A 19,121-nucleotide genomic window follows, 5' to 3' on the forward strand; every position below is an offset into this window, starting at 1 on the left:
TCTGGTTTCGTTTTGGTCTTGGGAGATTCAAGGGTTAATGCCAGAAAGCCTGAATTCTAGAACAGATGCAACCCAATCAGAGGCCAAGGTTTGTCCCTTGACATGCAAACAACCTCAAGCCATAGTGCACTACTCCCCAACTAATATCCTGAACCCAAGCGTGATGGGATACGAGTCCAGGGGACCTGTGCGGCAGAGTGGCATCTGATGAGTCACGTGCTAATTCCCTGGAAGTCTCCATGATTTGTCTCCTGCTGCTACACAGACAATCCTGGCTTCATGAACCAATGAGGCACAGCACTGTATCTGTGTTCCGAGCGTCTGATTAGCCCTACATGAACACCAGAGGAAATAGAGCAAGCATGGGACCAGCACCAAAACTCGTATCTCCCTTCCTTTCAGAAGGCTCACAAATTAAAGAACAGGCCATGACTCTGTTGGCCAAAAGGAATTCTTAATTTAGTAACATGACCCCCAATGCTGGTAGGAGGGCTGACCGGGTTCTTAAGTAGGTGGGACCACTTTAGAGGTGTCTCCATGCTGAAGAACCGAAGTACTGTCAGGGGTGACGGCATGCCTCCAACATGCAGTTGCTCTCTGCTTGGACACACACATGGCTGAGCATGTCACTGCCCAGGCCACAGCTGTGTCCTATCTCCATCTCTCTGGGATTCCAGTTCTGTATCTCCAGGGCTTCAATTCCATTCCTCTCAGTCTCCCACTGGCTTCAGAGCACTGGAGGTTCTGTAAGGCTTTTGTCGCTAGCCACGCACATCTTAGGGAAAGATATCAGGTCCACAGATGCCAGTAGCAACCACACATTTGACCTTTCCTACAAAGCAGCTACAGAGCATCTCTATTTGGGTTCATCTAAAGGAGCCCTGTCTCCACTTGTAGCAGACCATGGCCACCACGTTCCACCCCAGTTATGGTGAGGGCAACAGTGGACTCCACTCTTGGCTTACATGCCGCACCCTTGTGTCTTCTAACCCATCAGCCCCTCCATGCTTGTGCTTCATTCAAAATCAGTCACAGTCCCAGACAACTAGCTTGGAGCAGAATGGTCCTCCTGAGGCAGTGACTGTCCATCCAAGGAAGCACCGGAGAGTGGCCTATCAGGCAGGGATGATGGAGAAGGGGCGTCAGACAGAGGCTATGAGAGAAGAGCATTCTGGAGAAGAAGAACCACAAAGGCAGGCTTCAAAATCCACACAGATATTCTGTCCACCTTGCTGGGTAGGTGATGATGTGAGGACATCGGGGCATGGTCAATCTCAGTGGCCCAGAAAGGCTGAGGAACTGAACAAGACTCAGTGGTGACACACTGCACAGGGATGTGGGAGGGCCAGGCTCAGTGTCTGCTGGCACTAAACAACACACACCCTTTCGGGAGTTTAGGGCAGCTTTGATTGTCAGTTACACTGATAGACGTGTTCGTGTGTGTGTGTGTGTGTGTGTGTGTGTGTGTGTGTATGTGTACGCGTGGTTACACTAATAGACATGTGTGTGTGTGTGCGCGTATTCACATGTGTTTTTGTTGTTAACCTGTGAAGGAAACACACAGAAAAAGCAGGTCAATTCCAACAAGATCAGGGCTGGAATTACCAGGGCAAGCACTGCACATCAGTGACTATAATTAGATACAACAGAACATCTGGGTGATGAAGGAAGGGATGCGTAACAGCAGAATGGAATAGTCATGCTACTTAGCTTTAACATCAACTTGCTGTGGCCTAGAATCGCCCAGGAAGACAGGAATGCTGAGGAGGTTTCTGCAGCAGGTGGCCCTTGGGAAAATCTATGGAACATTGTCTGGATTGTTAATTGATGTGAGAAGGCTCGGTCCATCAAGGGCCATTGTGCCCTAGGTGGGGAAGGAGGGTCCTGAAAGGCTGTGAGGAGAAAGTTAGCCCAGAGCAAATCAACAAGGAACAGCGTTGGGGCCTTCCTACTCCTGACTGTAATGTGACCTGCTCCAAGCTCCTGCCTTGACTTCAGCAACAGACTGTGATCCAGGATTTTAAGCAAAATAATCCCTTCCTCCCCTGAGTTTCTTGTCTGGGTATTTTATCGCAGCAATAGAAATAAAAACAGAACAGCAGCTATAAAAAAATCAACTGGAATTTTCAGAAGTGAGATTCTAGAATCTGAACTAAAGGGCTCAATGGATGGATGGATGGATGGATGGATGATGGATGGATGGATGGATGGGAGAGCAGGCTGCAGAAGCTGAAGACAAAGGGTGTGTGGGTTTGAAGACAGGCCAAAGATATCCAGTTTCTGGAAGAGAAAGAGAAAACATTGACAGAAAAACAACAGGAAAATATCCGTCGATCATGAAAATGTGACCAGGGCCCAGGAAGAGAGGAGAGTGTGTGCTCTAAGAGATGATCGTTCCAGTTGCTTCAGATTTGGTTAAAGATGTAAATGTGCAGGCTGAAGAATTTCAACAAACTCTGCAAAATGAGTATGACGACTAAAATCATGGAGAGCAGACACATTTACCTATGTCAAAACACTTGAGACGCAAGTGACACTTGCCCAGAAGGGACCTCCCCAGAAGCACAAGGAGAAGGTGTGGCTGTGGCCACAGCCCAGGGACGAAGAACCCAGCTTAGGACAAAGGAGGGCTCTTATATGAGAGACCGAGAGACCGGGCACTTCATACAGTGACATCCCAGTGTGAGCCTCCACCGAGCTCCAACATACAGGGAAAATGACAACAGACATCAGAAAGGCCTTTCAGCATCAGAATGGGAGATTTTAACATCTCTCTCACAGGTGACAAAGACCTGAGGTGAAGTGAGTCAGGATGAAGGGCACCCAACACATGGGAGAGGCCACCAATCAGCACACGCGACACACCGCTTTTCCACACTAGAATCTGCCACCGTGTCTGTGGTTTAACTCGCCTGTCTTCCCCATCCCCCACTTCCACACTGCCCTCCTGAGTATAAGCTCCTCACATGCCAGGCTCCTCCCACCATGGGAGCTGTGTGGCCTCCTGTGCTCTCCCGACCCCACCTCCAGTCTTCTTGTCACCCACGTTCTTGTTTGAATGCCACATTGCTGAAATGACCTTGAACTCATCCCTGTAGAGTGGTCACCAATCCACAATGCACCACACTGGGTCTGTCTGAGCCCCTGGAGCAGCTGACTGTTGGCTTTCTCTACCAGAGCGAAAGCTCAGAGACAGACAGGACTCTGCCTTTTATTCACTGCACAGTGCCAGGCATGAGGCTGGTGGTCAATGAATATGACCGAACAAGCGGGGGGGAATCTTAGGAACTGACCCTCTGCTGTTACATTCTCTCTTCTAAGATTGTCTGTCATGACGGCTGTCCTGAGAAGTGGGCAGGCTTAAGTCCCCATGATGTGAGCCCTTTGAGTTCAGGGAGTTTGGCATCTTTCGCGCCAGAGACGGCCATGTGACTTGTCACATCTCACAGCACCCGGAGGGCATGATGGGAAGGGGCAGGATGGACTCGGGACCATACCACCTCTGCCTTATGTGTGTGGGATCGCAGGCTTGTGCCAACAACCCCCCACCCACCCACTTCAACCCTCTCTGGCTTCTACCGGCAGTTATTCAGAGTACTTGCCAATTACTCCACTATTTGATTTATCGGTGCGTCTGTCTACCCGTCTTTGTGTCCTGTCACCTTGCTTCCTGCATCCATCAAGGAAAGGCTCTCCCTGTGCCTGGCCTGCCTCTGATCTGATCCCTTCCTGAGTGTGGCCTTCCATGGAGTTAAAGGACAGGTCTTTCCTAGAGATCAAGGAGTTCTCAGCCTAGCCTGGTGGCATCCCACTCTCCTGGGCTTCAGTGTTCAGCATGTGTCTTGAGGGACAGGGTCCTTTCCAGCTCATATGGTTTCAGTTGAGTCCCTGAAACATCTCCACTCTCTCTGTCTCCCACTGAAGAAGCATCATCTCTCTAGCCAGTGGGGCGCCTGAATTCCCAACTACCCATTTCACCCCAAAAGAGTGGCTGTACGTTAGCAGTGGACAGATCACTCCACCAGGGTGTCCCTCGCTTACACATTTGGCTCCCAGGAGGTCTTCATTCTCTAACCCTCATAAGGCTAAGTTAGAGTTCAATGGACCTTCCAGAAACTTCTACACTAACTCTTCAGGCCCCTCAAACTTCACCCAGTGTCTTAGGGAAAGCAGATGTGTGTCTGGGAGCCCCAGGCCCCACAAAGTCTCCACTGTAGTCCTCCAAGAGGGCCAGGAAACTTCGGGTTTTAGGTTCTCTTTCAAACCCAGCAACCCACAACCAAAGTCTACAGCTGGCCAAAAGTCAGGTGTCGCCTATGACCTCCGAATGACTCTGGAGCCTCTAGTCAGCTGCACTCTTCCTCGCTTGTGCTCCAACGCCTCTAGATCGTGGTTCTTAACCTTTCCTGATGTTGCAACCCTTAATGCAGTTCCTCAAGTCATAGTGACCCCAACCCTAAAATAATTTTCTTTGCGACTTCATAATGTAACTTTGCTACTGTTATGAATCATAATGCAAATATCTGTGACCCCATGAAAGACTCATTGGATTCCCCCCAAAGGGTCATGACTATTCTAGAGCCTGAGCATGGCCAGCGCTGCTAACGCCATCTGCCACCGCCAAGCTGTTTAATGAACTTCTGAATTATGTAAGGTGTTTATGATCCTTAATATTTTTTCCAACGTTAAGCCGAGCACACATTGGGAGGGAATTGCATGAGAGGGCAGAGTCTTACCTCTTCATAAAACTTCACCTGCGGCACGGCTTCATCGATTTCATTCAGACAGAAGTCTTTAAATAGCAGGAAGCCTAAAGGGAAAGAAGGAAAAAATTCAGCCAGGGAAACAAGAAAAATTTTATCCTGCAGGGCTTCTTCGAAATAACATGTTTATAACTTAGCATCTCCCTCCCCTACTTCAGAGAGAGAGAGAGAGAGAGAGAGAGAGAGAGAGAGAGAGAGAGAGAGAGAGAGAGAGAGAGAGAGAGAGAGAGAGAGAAATTGAAAAGGCCAAGGACAACTTGGAGGGATGGATCCCAGGTGACTGTACCATACATATCTGGCTTGGCATTTTTTCCCTCTGCTTAAGGCCCCTCCCATTGTTTAAATGCACATTGGTACCACCACCCTGGGTCCCAGGTCACTACAGTGAATTAACAGTCCAAGAGGTGCGGGTAAGTGTGTGCACGTGTGCAGGCTAGACGTCAATAACAGGTGTCTCCTGGTGAGCTCTGGAATCTACCTGTCTCTGCGCCCCCAGAGCTGGAGGTAGAGGTGAGCGCAGACACACCTGGGTTTTCAGATGGGTGCTGGGCATCCAACCTGAGACCCTTAAGCTTGCAAAGCAAGCTTATCTCGTGTCACTGCACAGAGCACCTCCTGACCCAGGAAAGCTTATCCCTTCCCACAGCTTTCCCCACAGGCCTCCCGGCAGATACCAGCCCTCCACTCCAGTTTGTGTTTTGAGTTTCAAGCCTCCTGTCCTTCAGAACCATGACACTCAGCAGAAGCCTCACTGTGGAGCCTGAACAAGCCAAGGGCATTGAGGGTAGAGAGGAAGGAATCAAAGACTCCAAACGGATGGGGGGTATGAAGATGGCTAGGCCAGGAAAGGTATCTACCTGCCAAGACAGAAGAGGGAGCTGGATCTCCTGGAGCTAGACGTGAGGTTGCTCTCAGGGTTAAGTTCTGGTATCTGAACATCCCCAGCCCCTGGAGGAGCAGTAAGTACTCCTAACCACTGAGCCACCTCTCCAGCTCCCGGGTGAAATTCTCATCAGTGGATCTTTAAAAGAGAAACACCCCAATAATAGAGTGGGCAAATGTCTGGGCATCAAAGTTGAACAATTTGGGTACAGATACATAGAAGGGACTCCATGTGCCTGCCATTCTCTCAATGTTTATTATGTACTCTGAATCTCTAAGACAGCCAGGTGCTCAGTTTGGGCCTCCTGCATTGCTAGGGAGGGCCGGTAGTGCCACAGCTCCTCCCACCTCCAAATCCATAGGCACCCAAGGGACTCCAGTGAGTGACTGAAGACCAAGTGCACTTGAATGGGGACTCACCAGGAAGACGAGAAAGGACGCATGTGCCACGAAGGAAGGAGGGACCTCACTAAGCACTAATGACTATGGCCACGGTGGGAACCTCAGCCCAACTCAGAATGGGCAGCTCAGAGTCCAGACCCTTCAGGAGTGAAGGTGAGGGCCACCGCTGCACAGGTAAAGACCTCAGTGCAGGGGCTTAGGGCAGCAGAGGATGTGGGGGAATAGAAGGCAGCTGTAACTGACTACCAGCTCAGAAATGATAAGCTGTATGGAGACTTCCTCCACGTTTTAGGATGAGTCTGTGTAAACACTAAGCCACACTGGGTGGCAGAGGACACTGTGTGCACACATGTGTGTACACAGAGCTGTAACTGACAACCAAAGTCATGGCTTATTCACAGGGCGGTCATCCTGTGCTCCTCCAAATGGGAGTGCCAGGAAACCCAGGGAAAACTGAGGGGCCAACCAGAGAAAGGATGGCAATGGGGACAGGCAAAGGAGGATTGCTGCCGGTGTGGGTGTGGACTGTGAACACTTCAGTGGTCGGTTCCCTGGTGGATGTGGGCTGTGCAGACACTGGCACTGTACCATGGGCAGCTCAGAGAGGAGCCCTGTTCCTGAGACACACAAATTTATTCATGTTTGGAGGAGCATGGCACATCTGATTCACACACATACACACACACACTCACATACATATACACACTCACATATTCGCAATATATATACACAATCACACTCTCACACACATACACACTCATACACTCACACATATATACACACTCACACTCACACACAGACAAAGGGAAAAAACACAAGAGAATAAGAAGAAAGAAGAGCTCAGGGCTTTTAGAATGAGGCTCCTTAATCTGTTCTGGGGACTGAGGGCACTTAAAATGACAGAAAATACAAATCTATATTTTTAAAAAGTCAATATACAGTCAAATGGTACCTACCTAAAATCCAGCACCCAGGAGGCTGAGGCAGAAGGACTGTTAAAATTCTAGCCTATCCTGGGCTATATAGTGAATTCTAGGCTGGTATGGGCCACAAGGAGACACCATGTCTTAAAAATAAAACAACAACAAAACAGTGGCAGGGGTAAAGTAAAAAAAAATAATTTATGGTTATATAATTTCCTGGAGGAGCTATTATATTATACTGGAGATATAACCAGACTCTTGCCTTTAGCAATTAAAAATTTTATGTGGCCAATAATAGAAACAAAATGCTATCAGTGTGACTTTCAAATATGCATTCCTTTTGTAATTAGCAATTTCCTAAGCACTTGAGATTGCTGAGTTTGGCACTAAAGAAAAATAAAAACAAACTTTGAGTATGTTATATCCTCAAGCAAACACGAAAGGATGGGAATGGTAATATAATTTACCTGGAGTGTATGTCTAAGATCCACTGCAATTAACCTGATGCTGAGGGAGGAGAGAGGAGTAACAGGGTTAACCAAGATCACATGCTGCAAGGGTTCTCAGAAATGCCTTCAGGTGGATATTTCCAGCTTCCACGTTTCTCTCCAGCACCTTCAGGAACCACTGAGCGAGGATGTGAATTACCCGGAAACACTGCACATGAGTCGCACCTGCCTCACTCCTCACTAAGGGGAACAAGCTCACAAAACCCATATTGTGTTTCTCTAACACTTGTGTGTGTTTCAGCTCTAAAAATGAGAGAGAGAGAGAGAGAGAGAGAGAGAGAGAGAGAGACAAGAGAGAGAGAGACTTTGGACCAGTGAGATGGCTCAGTGAGTAAAGGAGCTTGCCACCAAGCTGACAACCTGAATTTGAACCCCTGACTTCTATAGATACACCTACACACACACACACACACACACACACACACACACACACACACACACAAATAAATAATGCACATGTCTTTAATCACAGGACTCGGAAGGCAGAGCAGGTGGATCTCTGTCAGTTTGAGACCTGGTCTACAGAGTGAGTTCCAGGACAGCCTCCCAAGCTACAGAGAAATCCTGTCCTGAAAAACCATAATAATAATGATAATAATTATTATTATAATGCTATTTTAAAAGGAAGGGTCTTGGATCAGTCTCCAGAGGCTCTTCAGCACTAAGATTCTTTTGTTTTTTTCTAAACACAGCAAAGTGAATCATACAGTCACACTGTGGGACGAGTGGTCGGACATCAGCCTAAGTAGCACTCACGGTGTAAAGACCAGAGGACAGTGAATCAGAAGCAAGTCTGCGGTGGGAGATACTGCAAGCGTGCAGCACCCAGACAGGAGACGCCAGAAACTCAATGGCCCAAGAATAAAAATAAAATTATCCAAAGGGCAGACAGTGAACACTCGCCATAATCATGTTGTTCAGAATAACAAAAAGCCATGGTAATAAAATCATCTGTATTGCATTTTCTTACAAAGTTTCAAAGGTCAAGCCAAGAAGCTCCAGATTCAACATGAAAAATGTACAACCATAAATACTGTCTTGAAAGAGCAGTGTCTGTCTAGAAACTGAGCTACAATGCAATAAAAGACGATGAGATCAACTAACTCAATAGATTTACTTCAAGCTTTGGTACACAGCAGTGCAGTTCAACATAACACCAAAAGGCGCAACATCCGGGAACAAGCCTAGCCAGGTATGTGTATGACTCCTGGACTAAAAGTTACAAAACACCAATGTTCACAATAAAAAAAAAAACAAAAAACCACAGGCCGGGCATTGGTGGTGCACACCTTTAATCCCAGCACTCGGGAGGCAGAGGCAGGTGGATCTGTGAGTTTGAGGCCAGCCTGGTCTACAGAGTGAGTTCCAGGACAGCCTCCAAAATAATACAGAGAAACTCTGTCTCAAAAAACCAAAAAAAACCCACAAATGAGCAGAGAGAGAGAGAAGCACCATGTTTGTGGGCAGGAAGAATCAGGATCGCCGTTGTCTTAGCATGATCCCCGTGCAAGGCTCAGCAGGAAGTTTTGTAAAAACTCCAGCATGTATGTGGAAGAAGGCAGACAGCAAAGGTAGAGGCTGGGGCTATCTGGGAACGTATTCAGCTCCAGCTTTCCCCGTGCTGTGCACGCACACAGAGCAGTGGGCAGAACAGAGGACAGATGTGCAGAGACACAACTCAAGGCAGGGAGAGGGCTTTCAAGAGACTGCTGAACCTCTGTCGACTGTAACTGCTCAGCCTGAACAACAGGAACCGCTACAGAAGTTGCAGTCAAACAGACTGGCTGATGAACGTGGTAGAAAGAACGAAGAAGTTCTTTGCTACTCTGAGGTTAGCCAAGGTCACTAACAGCCTGCCCGTCTGTAGAAGAAAAACACAGCAAAGTGCACTTTGGTACGCATTAGAGCTTCTATATTAGAAGCTGCAAGAGAAGCCTGAGTATTTGGAGGAAGATGCCTGCAAGCCATGTGTCTGGGAAAGGCCTTGCATGGAGACCCTCCGAAGACCTCTGAAAACTCCGCTCTAGGCACAGTTCAATACAAAATTACTTGAGTAAAAGGACTTAGTACTTCTACCCCAAAACATGTAATACCGGTGCATGGAGCTATGTCCAGCACCCTCAGCCACTGGAATGAGGGGTCAGATTCTCATGTGTCCTGCATATGGGCTAATAAAAGGAACCTTGAACAGTAAGCTCATAAGAGAGGGAAGAAAAGGCACCATACCACAGGCCTGGCTGCTCCCAGCTGATCTGACTAGCCCACATTGCCAGTCCTTGTTGCTCCCTCTGGATTCACCTCAGTTCCAACAGGAACCAAGAAATATAATAAAACGAGCACATAGCTAACTGCCTCCCTGATGCACTTCCACATCTTTCAAGTTAAACTTTTTAAGTCACATTTATTTATCCATTTATCTATCTCTCTCTCTCTCTCTCTCTCTCTCTGTGTGTGTGTGTGTGTGTGTGTGTGTGTGTGTGTCCATGGCAAGCATGTGGAGGTCACAGGAGTCAATTCCCTTGCAGGGGTCAGTCCCCTCCCTCAAACAAGTGGGCACTGGGGATAGAACTTGGATTGTCAGGTTTGGTGGCAAGCACCTTTACCTACTAAACCATCTGTCTGGCCCCCTTGGTTAAACTTTTTGTTGTTGTTTTATGTTGTTTAGTTTTCTGAGACAGGGCTTCTCTGTGCAGCTTTGGCTGCCCTAGAACTTGCTCTATAGACCAGGCTGGCCTCAGACTCAAAGATCTGTTTGCCTCTGCCTCCAGGGCACTGGGATTAACGGGTGAGCCACCATAACTGTGAGTAAGTGATGGACACTTTTCTATGTGGACTTGAATCTTCACAAGAAGCCCTCTTTACAAATGACTCTAGCTTGTGTCAAGTTGACAGAAAACTAACAAACACATTCTTCTATAGCACACTGACAATCAAGCCAATTTCAAATGATTTGTAAAGAAATAGTCTAATAAACTACCAGACAAATATTACCCAAAGAGCTGTGCAGAACCATCCACCTACACCGGCTCTGTGCATGTCACACAGAATGTGTCACAGACCACATGGGCCCAGCACATCCAGACCCAACAAGAGGTAGCCAAGATCAACCAATGGGCAAGGCACATCCACCCTGTGTTCTGTGCCGACTGAGTCCATGAGAACTCCTTCCTAGGGGTCCTAGATTTCACACAAATTTCCTGGAAACAAAAGAGAGTCTTGTACTTCATGTACCTCATGCTACACATATGTCATGGGGAGCCCTTGGATCTGGAGCACACTGACTAGAGAGACCCAGAAAGCCAACAGCTGCCTTGAACACAGGGACAGGCTGGCCTGTTGAGGGAGAGGTACCAAGGGCTCACCCCACAGCTTCCTTACACCACACCAGCATCCAGCGCCCTAGGAGACTGCTGCTCCTCTAACCTCCAATGTCTTCTCCCACCAGCCCTTCCCCAGTGCCATCCCAGTGTCTTCCAACATCTACGGATGCTGCTGCAGACATTTGAAAAGACACGTTTCCCCACAGTGCACACCTGTTTTGCCCCCATGAAGAGCAGTCTCCACATCCTCCCTACCCAGGCCAGTCCAGGTCGAGCGAAAGATTCCACCCACCATATTTGCATACTGTATTTATGTATTGTATTCACCATACATCTGATCTCCACACACTAAGACCCTCAACACACTCTCCTCTCACTTGCCGATTCTCCACAAGACATTCCTCGGCCATCTGCCCTCCAACTTCAGCTGGCTGGAACTTTCTGTGCCTTCAGGACTCCAAGCAAGGCTTGCATGAAGCAGTAACCCCTGAGTGACCCCCTCAAAGGCCCCAGGAAGCTGTCCATATCCTCTCACCTCCCTGCATTGGGTTCTTAACTTTCCTAAGACAATGGTTCAGGATCTGGAATCACCAAGAAGGCAAGCCTCCAGGCACACCTGTGAGAGGTTATCTTAATTGAGTTAACTGAGAACTGTCCACTGCGGGTGGCATCATTCCCTAGCTGTGGTCCTGAACCCTATGAGTGAAGAAGCAGCCTGTAGTCATCACTCTCTGCTTCCTGCCTGAGGATGTCACATGATCGGCTGTCCTGTGATCAGCTTCAGGCTCCTCTTGCCTTGACTTCCCCACCATGACGGACTGTGCCTTGAATCATGAGCCAGAATCAACCCTTTCTCCATCTTAATTTAGGTTTCCATTACTGTGAAGAGACGCCATGACTACAGCAACTCTCATAAAGGAAACATATAATTGGGGCTGGCTTACAGGTTCAGAGGTTCATAATCATCATGGTAGGAAGCATGGTGGCATGCAGGCAGACATGGCACTAAAAAAAGAGCTAAGAGTCTTACATCCTGATCTGCAGGCAACAGGAAGTGAGCTGAGCTATGGGTAGCTTGAGCATAGGAGACCCCAAGGCCCACCCCACAGTGACATACTTCCTCCAACAAGACTACACTTACTCCAACAAAGCCACACCTACTGATATTGCCACTCCCAATGAGCTTATGGGAACCAATCACATTCAAACCACCACACTTCTTTGAGTGCTTCTGTCAGAGTATTTTACCACAGTCACAGGGAAAGAAACAAAGACCCAGTCTGCCTGCAAACTTGTGTCTTTCTGACTCCATCTCCTGAATGCAGGGACTGTGGTCAATCACCACCACTCAAGGTTGGAAGTCTGCATGCCAGTCGTGAAGACCTATCTGAGTGACCCTTACAAGTAGCCTGGCAGTCTGTCCCATGGGGCACCATGACTGAGGTGACTATTGTGTGGGCCATGGCCCAGTATGAGCAATGCATGTGGTCTCTCTGGGCTCCTTCCCCACTTCCTGGAGTGGTAGGCAAACCTCTCAAGTTTCCTTGTCTACACAGCACAGCCTCTAGATCTGACAGCTAGGACCATGTTCAGGGAGTCACCCCACCACCGTGGGTAAGTAGATTTTTGCTTCTGTTTCTCTATCAGCGGGTCAGACTCGTGTGAGGACAGGGGGGTCGCCCTTCTTTTTCCCGTGTCCCCTGGCTAGGAACAAAGGGAATCAGCACTGTGGGAAAATGAGTGTGGTGGGAAGCCAGGGAGAGTTCTAGAGGAAGGGAAGTGCCAGCTGGGCCTGAAGGTGTACATGGACTACAGAAAGAATTTCGAAGGCCCTGATACAGGGACTTTGAACTTGAGATGACACTGTGACTTCAGCTCAGAAAGAGCAAGTCCCTGCAGGGACGTGGGGGGTGGAAGGGATGGTCCACTGCAACACAGGTTTTCCAATGTGCTGTTAGAGCTGTTTCATCCAGCGACCCAGGGACCCATTTGCGAGAAACCCACATTCGATACTTATCAGCTGGACAGCAGTGGGTTTGTTTGCTGGAAGCTTCCAACTGCCAAAAGGCCTGTGGGGAATCATTTTAATCAAATGGGCAATTGTTTTATAAGGCATGAAAATCCAGCTTGCAAGTTCAGAGCTGAGGATATCTGAGCCAAGATACCTCCTGAACACTCAGCCCTGAGTTAAGCTGAAATTCCACATTGGGAATTCAAACCCTTCACCCACAGTCCCAAAGAACTACACACACACACACACACACACACACACACACACACACACACACACGCACATATGCACACAGGCCCGCACATACGCACGCACGCACACATGCAAGCACGTGCACAACAAACAAACAAATCCCACTTTCTTTTCATAAGTGCCAATGATTGCTTCAGAAATCTAGGGGCTGCAGGCATTTCAACAAAGTGAATGGCATTGTCCCTCAGACTTGGAAAATCCCCAGGTACTCAAATCCTGAGGCGCCCAAGGTCCTTGTATAAGATGTCCTACTTGTGTGGAACCTGAACCCATGCACCCACTGAAAGAAATAGATTGTGAGCTGGGTGGTTTGTGGTGGCACACGCCTTTAATCCCAGCACTCAGAAGGCAGAAGCAGGCGGACATCTGTGGGTTCAAGCCAGCCTGGTTTACAGAGCAAGTTCCAAGACAACCAGGACTGTTACACAGAAATTGTAGTGTCCCCTTCTCAGCATGAGATGCACTTAGAGTTCTTTAGAGTGACTGGTAAGCAGGGGTGCTGAGGTCCTTCTGCCCCTTATCTGAGAACCCCAAAGCTGGAGCATTTTGAGCAGTTCGCTGTGTGACTGAGCCAGAGAAAAGGGGGTTCTCTCAAAACCAAAATCACTCACTATATAAGACTTTGCATCCTAGGTGCACAGGTTGGGAATTTGGGTGGCAGTCAAGTCGGGCACATGGGAAGAGAGAACAAGATTTTCTGGAGACTGGTTGGGGCAGAGACTACTTTAAAAACCACCATCTTCTGACAAATCAGCACTCCAGGTCTTTGTGCCTTTTCCCTATGTCAATGTCACTTTCTGCAGAACAGTGCAGTGAAGACTGCCTCACTGCCACCAGCTCTTGAATTCACTTTTATACAGTGAGGATCTTTCTGTACAAATGTCTATCCTCCAATCCCCCATCCCCCAACCCCCATCCCCCCATCCTCCCATCCCCCATCCTCCCATCCTCCCACCCTCCCATCCCCCATCCTCCTATCCATCCCATCATCCCACCATCCATTCGTCCTCTAATCCCCATCCTCCAATCCTCCCATCCCCTCATCCTCCCACCTTCCCATCCTCCTGCCATCCTCTCGTCCTCCCATCATCCCATTATCCTCCTATCATTCCCCCATCCCCCCATCCTCCCACCCTCCCATCCTCCCATTTCCCCATCCATCCCATCCTCCCACCTCCCATCCTCCCATTTTCCTATCATCCCATCATCCCGCCATCCTCTCGTCCTCCCACCATCCCACCTTCCCACCCTCCCATCATTGTCCCATCTTCCCATCCCTCCATCATTCCTGATGTGAAACGCTATGTGTTCAGAGAGTGCAGACCAGGGAAAGTGCAGCATTTGGCACAGATGTGATTTGCTTAGGATGTTCTCAATCTGCAGCATCTTGAGACCATGGGTGTCAAAGCTGCTGTTGTGGACAGCCGCTGTTTTTAAACACAGAAATGAGGTTGGGAGCTGAGCGCTCCTAAGGACGGCAGGGGAGACATTTCTCAGGAGGCAGAAGAAAGGAGGGGAGGAGTGAGGAGGGAGCAGAGGCAAACAGTGAGATCAAAAGAACAAACTGAGGCTGCTTGGCAGGCCTGAGTCACAGAGCCCAGCAGATCTCTGCCTGGTTAGAGTCATAACACGAGCCTGATGTGATGTGTTGTGTCTGGGCAGTTAGGAAGGGAATGAAAGTAAAATTAGGATACCAGCTGGGAAGGTCCTGAAACATCTTGGAGAGAAGATAATGGTTTAGGCTACAGTAGCAGCATGGAGAAGGATAGTGACAGGCAGGGTGACAAGGACAGATGTGTCAGTCACCTACCAGAATGTGGGGCCCTGAGTGTCTGGAGAACAGTGGAGCCATCAATACCCATAGGAAGCAGAGCAAGGAACCAGAGGTGTGAGTGCATGTGTGCACATGAACCTGTGTGTGTGTGTGTGTACTAAGTCACGCACATGTATGTGTACTATATGTACAGTCACTCATGATTGCTGTGCATAGTCTCTGCATGGAAGCATGTTGTTGTGCTATGTGCATGTGTGCACACTTTCCCGTACATGTATATGTATTCCATGTACTGAGTGCATGCTTGGGTGCCCTGTGTGTTCTGATGGCTGGGTGCGCATGTGGAGGTTCATGAAGGACTTCCTGCCTTGGAGTCCAGAACTCTCCCAAACCAGCCTCGGCCCCTACAGATGCACGTGTTGTTCCCTAGTTTGGCTGTATATGGAGAGAGGAGATGACAGCTGAGGTTAATTCAGTGGTAGCAGGGACAATGTTACCCAATCAGCATGGCTCCCTAGGGAGTGAACCACAAGTGAAGTCAACAGTGTGAGCTGAGGATGAGTCTATGGCTGGAGTCTGACCTGTGCTGCTCATGAGAGGGGGAACGCTACCTTTAAAAAAATGCAGGTAGCTTTGCATGTGCTGCTCATGAGAAGGGGAACTGTACCTTTAAAAAAAATGCAGGTAGCTTTGCCAGCCTGTGAGTCATGGGTCAAAGGAGTCCAGGGGTGTTCATGCTCTGGTTCCAGGGATGAGGAGGCACAGGGCAGCAGGCACGTGACTGAAAGGGACCTTTCCTGAATCTTCCTCTGAGCAGTGATGACTATGGCTGCCTCTGGAATTTGAGTGATGGTTTAAAAGGAAGACAAGTTTTCTTGGGAAAAAGATGTGGCCATTCCATCAGCTTTCACTTCAGACTCTAATCCACCCCCAATTCCAAGGGTGCTGAGGGTTCTGAGGCTGTTGGGTGGGGCAGGTCCCCTACCTGACCCAGGCTGACCGAGTGGCTGCCATGACCACCTTCCAGTATCTAACCATGGCTCTTTCCTCTCCTCGGTGTCTCCCTCTGCAGGGCTTTATTATCCGGAAGCAGAGGAATCTGTGACTCTTGACTGACCCAGGCTCCCCAGGGATCACCCGCCCACTGCCCCGTAGCCCTTTCTACTGAAAATTCAATTAGCAGAGCTTAGCTGAGTGTTCATCTCGCTATCAGGAAGATCAAGGGGCATTTAAGTCTCCCCTCAGTGGAGGCTGCACAAGGCAGGCAGCAACATTGGTGCTGAATCAAAACGGGACCCTTGTCTTCCCTCTCCCATGGTGGAAGGTGACTCTGAGCTAGAGGACACTGTGCCGATGAAATGGGGAGGGGACCTGGGATGTCCGTCAGGAGAGGATTGGTCAGGGAGAATGGGGGTGCAGGGCGATCACAGATACAGGTCCCACTCTGGGGCCACATGCAGAATGCTCAGTTGCCACCAGGCGGAGGCCACCCAGCTATTGATGTCTGAAGATGCTACATGCCTATTCTGCTTCAAGGCGCAAAACTTCGGAAACAATTATTTTATGAGCCAGGAAACAGATAGGTAGCTTTGCTCATTAAGATCGACAGCATTGAATACTAAACAGTTTTCTTTGTTTGTAGACAGGATCTTATGTAGCCCAAGCTGGCCTCAAATTCATTACTTAGTCAAGGATATCTTTGAAATCTGCGACTCTGCCTCCCAAGTGCTGGAGTGCACCACCACACCCAGTTTGTGTGTGTTGGAGATTGAACCTGGAGCTTTGTGCATTTGAGGCAAGCATCCTACCTACCAAACCACATCACCAGTCCCTAGGATGTCTTACTAGTGTTATCTATAGTTTTTAGTGTTCCGGTGTTTCTGTGTGGTCATCACACTTTCTAGAATAAGGACCTAGGATGAATCATGTCCATCTCAGTCTCTACAGGAAAAGTGCTTGGAATGTTCTTTTCCAATGGCTTGATTAGATGGGTGGCCTCAATTTTGTCCACATGTTCTTTCTCCTGCCCCCCCATTAAGAAATACACTCTTTGGTTCTCAAAACTTGTGAGAAGCCTAATTCTTATACTTGGCCCCAAGAATCAAATGTAATTTGTGAATTATTTCTAGACAAATGTTATTTTAAATCATGCTAAAAAACGATTAAGAGAACATTTTAAAAATTAGGAATTAAAACAAAAAATAAAAACAATAAAGACACAAGTTAGAAAGAAAAAACAAAAACAATTATTCAAACAGGTTGTACATCAGCCTAATGAATTCACATATACACACTTGAATACATACTTACATGCACACACACATACCACAAATGTACTACACACAAAAAACCCCACATGAACCACACATACACACACACACACACACACACACCAGGAATACACAGGTATACACATACACACACATTGGTGCTCACACACAGAGACATACACACAGGTTTACAGTTATGTTATACAGAGACACACCAGTATACACATACAAAAAAACACATACATGAAACACAGATGCATGCACACACACACATACACACACACACACACACAGAGGTACACATATACATATACACACTGGCGCACACACACAGGTGTACACACACCCACACAGAGAGACACACTGTTGCACACATACAAAAAACACATACATGAACCACAGGTACACTGCACACACACAGGTACACATGTACATACACACTTGTGTGCCCACGCAGAGATACACACACAGAGACACAGACACACACAGGTGCACACATAGACGAGCACCCACCTAACTAGAACTACTAATCTAGTTTGAACCCCAGGAGCTAGCTGTAGGACATATTGTATTTCCAAATCCCAGGAACGAACAATCAAAAGTGCACAGCAGCTTCAGCTCAACACTACAGAAGAGGCTTCTGTACTTAGGAATGAACTCGCTGAGAAGCTCCAGACTGGAAAAGACGGCGGCTGGCACTGCCCCAAGTAGCTGAAGCAGAAGAGGCTGTTCACTAGTAGGGTCAAAACGGTGGCTCCCAGCAGCGAGGATTCAAGGTTCTCTATCACAGACCCAGAGAAAACTGGAAAGGGTTACTAAAACACCTCACACATAGTTGTAAAGGGTCCAGAATCGACCCCCAGACAACCTGAAAACTAGCAAACAGAGCATGGTGCAGACTTTAACTTCCCAGTTCCAAACCTTGCTCTAAAGCCAGGGGCATGAATGCTAGCCTAAGCCGACACATGGGTAAACCGACACCAAGACAATTCTACAGTCAATCTTCAGCAAAGATTACCGGGGACAATCCAGTGGGAAAAGGAAAGGCCACACATAAAAAGGAAAAGGAGCAGGTGAGATGTCTCAGCTGATAAAATGTGGTCCCTGCCATGCCTGACAGCCTGAGTTCAATCCCCAGAACCCACATGAGAGAAGGAGAGAAATGGCTCCCGAACAAAAGTTGTCTTCTGATCTCTCCTGTGCGTCCCAGCATGCACGTGTGAACCCATACACAAATAAATAACTGTAAAATACTTTATACAAATAAAACAGTAATCTGCATACCGTAGATTAAAAAAACTTATCCCAATAATACTAAACACAAGAGAAAAAATGAAACTTTTAGAAGAAAGTTGTTATGAACCCATTAGTCAAAAACATCTTAGATATGATTCTGAGCTGTGACAAAGAGAAAAATGTACAAACTAAACTGCATTAATATTAAAACCTTTCGGTTTCAAATGCCACCAAGTGAAACAGGAAAGAAGGTATTGACTACAAGAGCACATTTTCAAACATGTCCGTGACAATGACAAAGGCAACCTAATTCTAAAGGGCAAGAAATTTAAATAGACATTTCTCCAAAGACCATCCAGAAACGGTTAATTATTCAAACACCCTCAATACGGTAACTGTGAGGGAATGAGAAATAGAACCCACAATGAGATGTGACCAAACAGATGGAAAGCAGCCAGGGGCAGGCTCTGAGGACTCAGGGAACCAGAGACCCCCACCAGGCATGTGCTTTAACAGTTTAATGTGAATTTACTGTATAATCCAGCAACTCTACTCTGGGATGTACATCTAAGGAAAATGAATGACTGTTTACACACACACACACACACACAGACAGAGAGAGAGAGACAGAGACAGACAGAGATAGAGAGAGGGAGAAGAAGGGAGGTAGAGGGACAGAGAGAGAAAGACAGATAAACAGAGACAGACAGACAGACAGACAGACAGAGGTTTGTAAATATTCACACACAGGTCACAGCAACTTTGTTTAGAATGGACAA

At 47.8% G+C, this 19,121-nt stretch overlaps 1 protein-coding gene across 1 annotated transcript in view; it reads right to left on the minus strand.

Annotated features, from left to right (window-relative positions):
• Grk3 (G protein-coupled receptor kinase 3) overlaps nucleotides 1-19,121 on the minus strand; it is a 95,080-nt gene that overhangs the window by 46,137 nt on the left and 29,822 nt on the right. Inside the window, 1 exon segment of the mRNA XM_005078918.4 lies at nucleotides 4,737-4,810. Within this exon segment, the coding sequence (XP_005078975.1) occupies nucleotides 4,737-4,810 (74 nt within the window).

The sequence above is a fragment of the Mesocricetus auratus genome, unplaced genomic scaffold, assembly GCF_017639785.1.
Source record: "Mesocricetus auratus isolate SY011 unplaced genomic scaffold, BCM_Maur_2.0 Super-Scaffold_100025, whole genome shotgun sequence".
In the NCBI taxonomy this organism is placed as follows: Eukaryota; Metazoa; Chordata; class Mammalia; order Rodentia; family Cricetidae; genus Mesocricetus; species Mesocricetus auratus.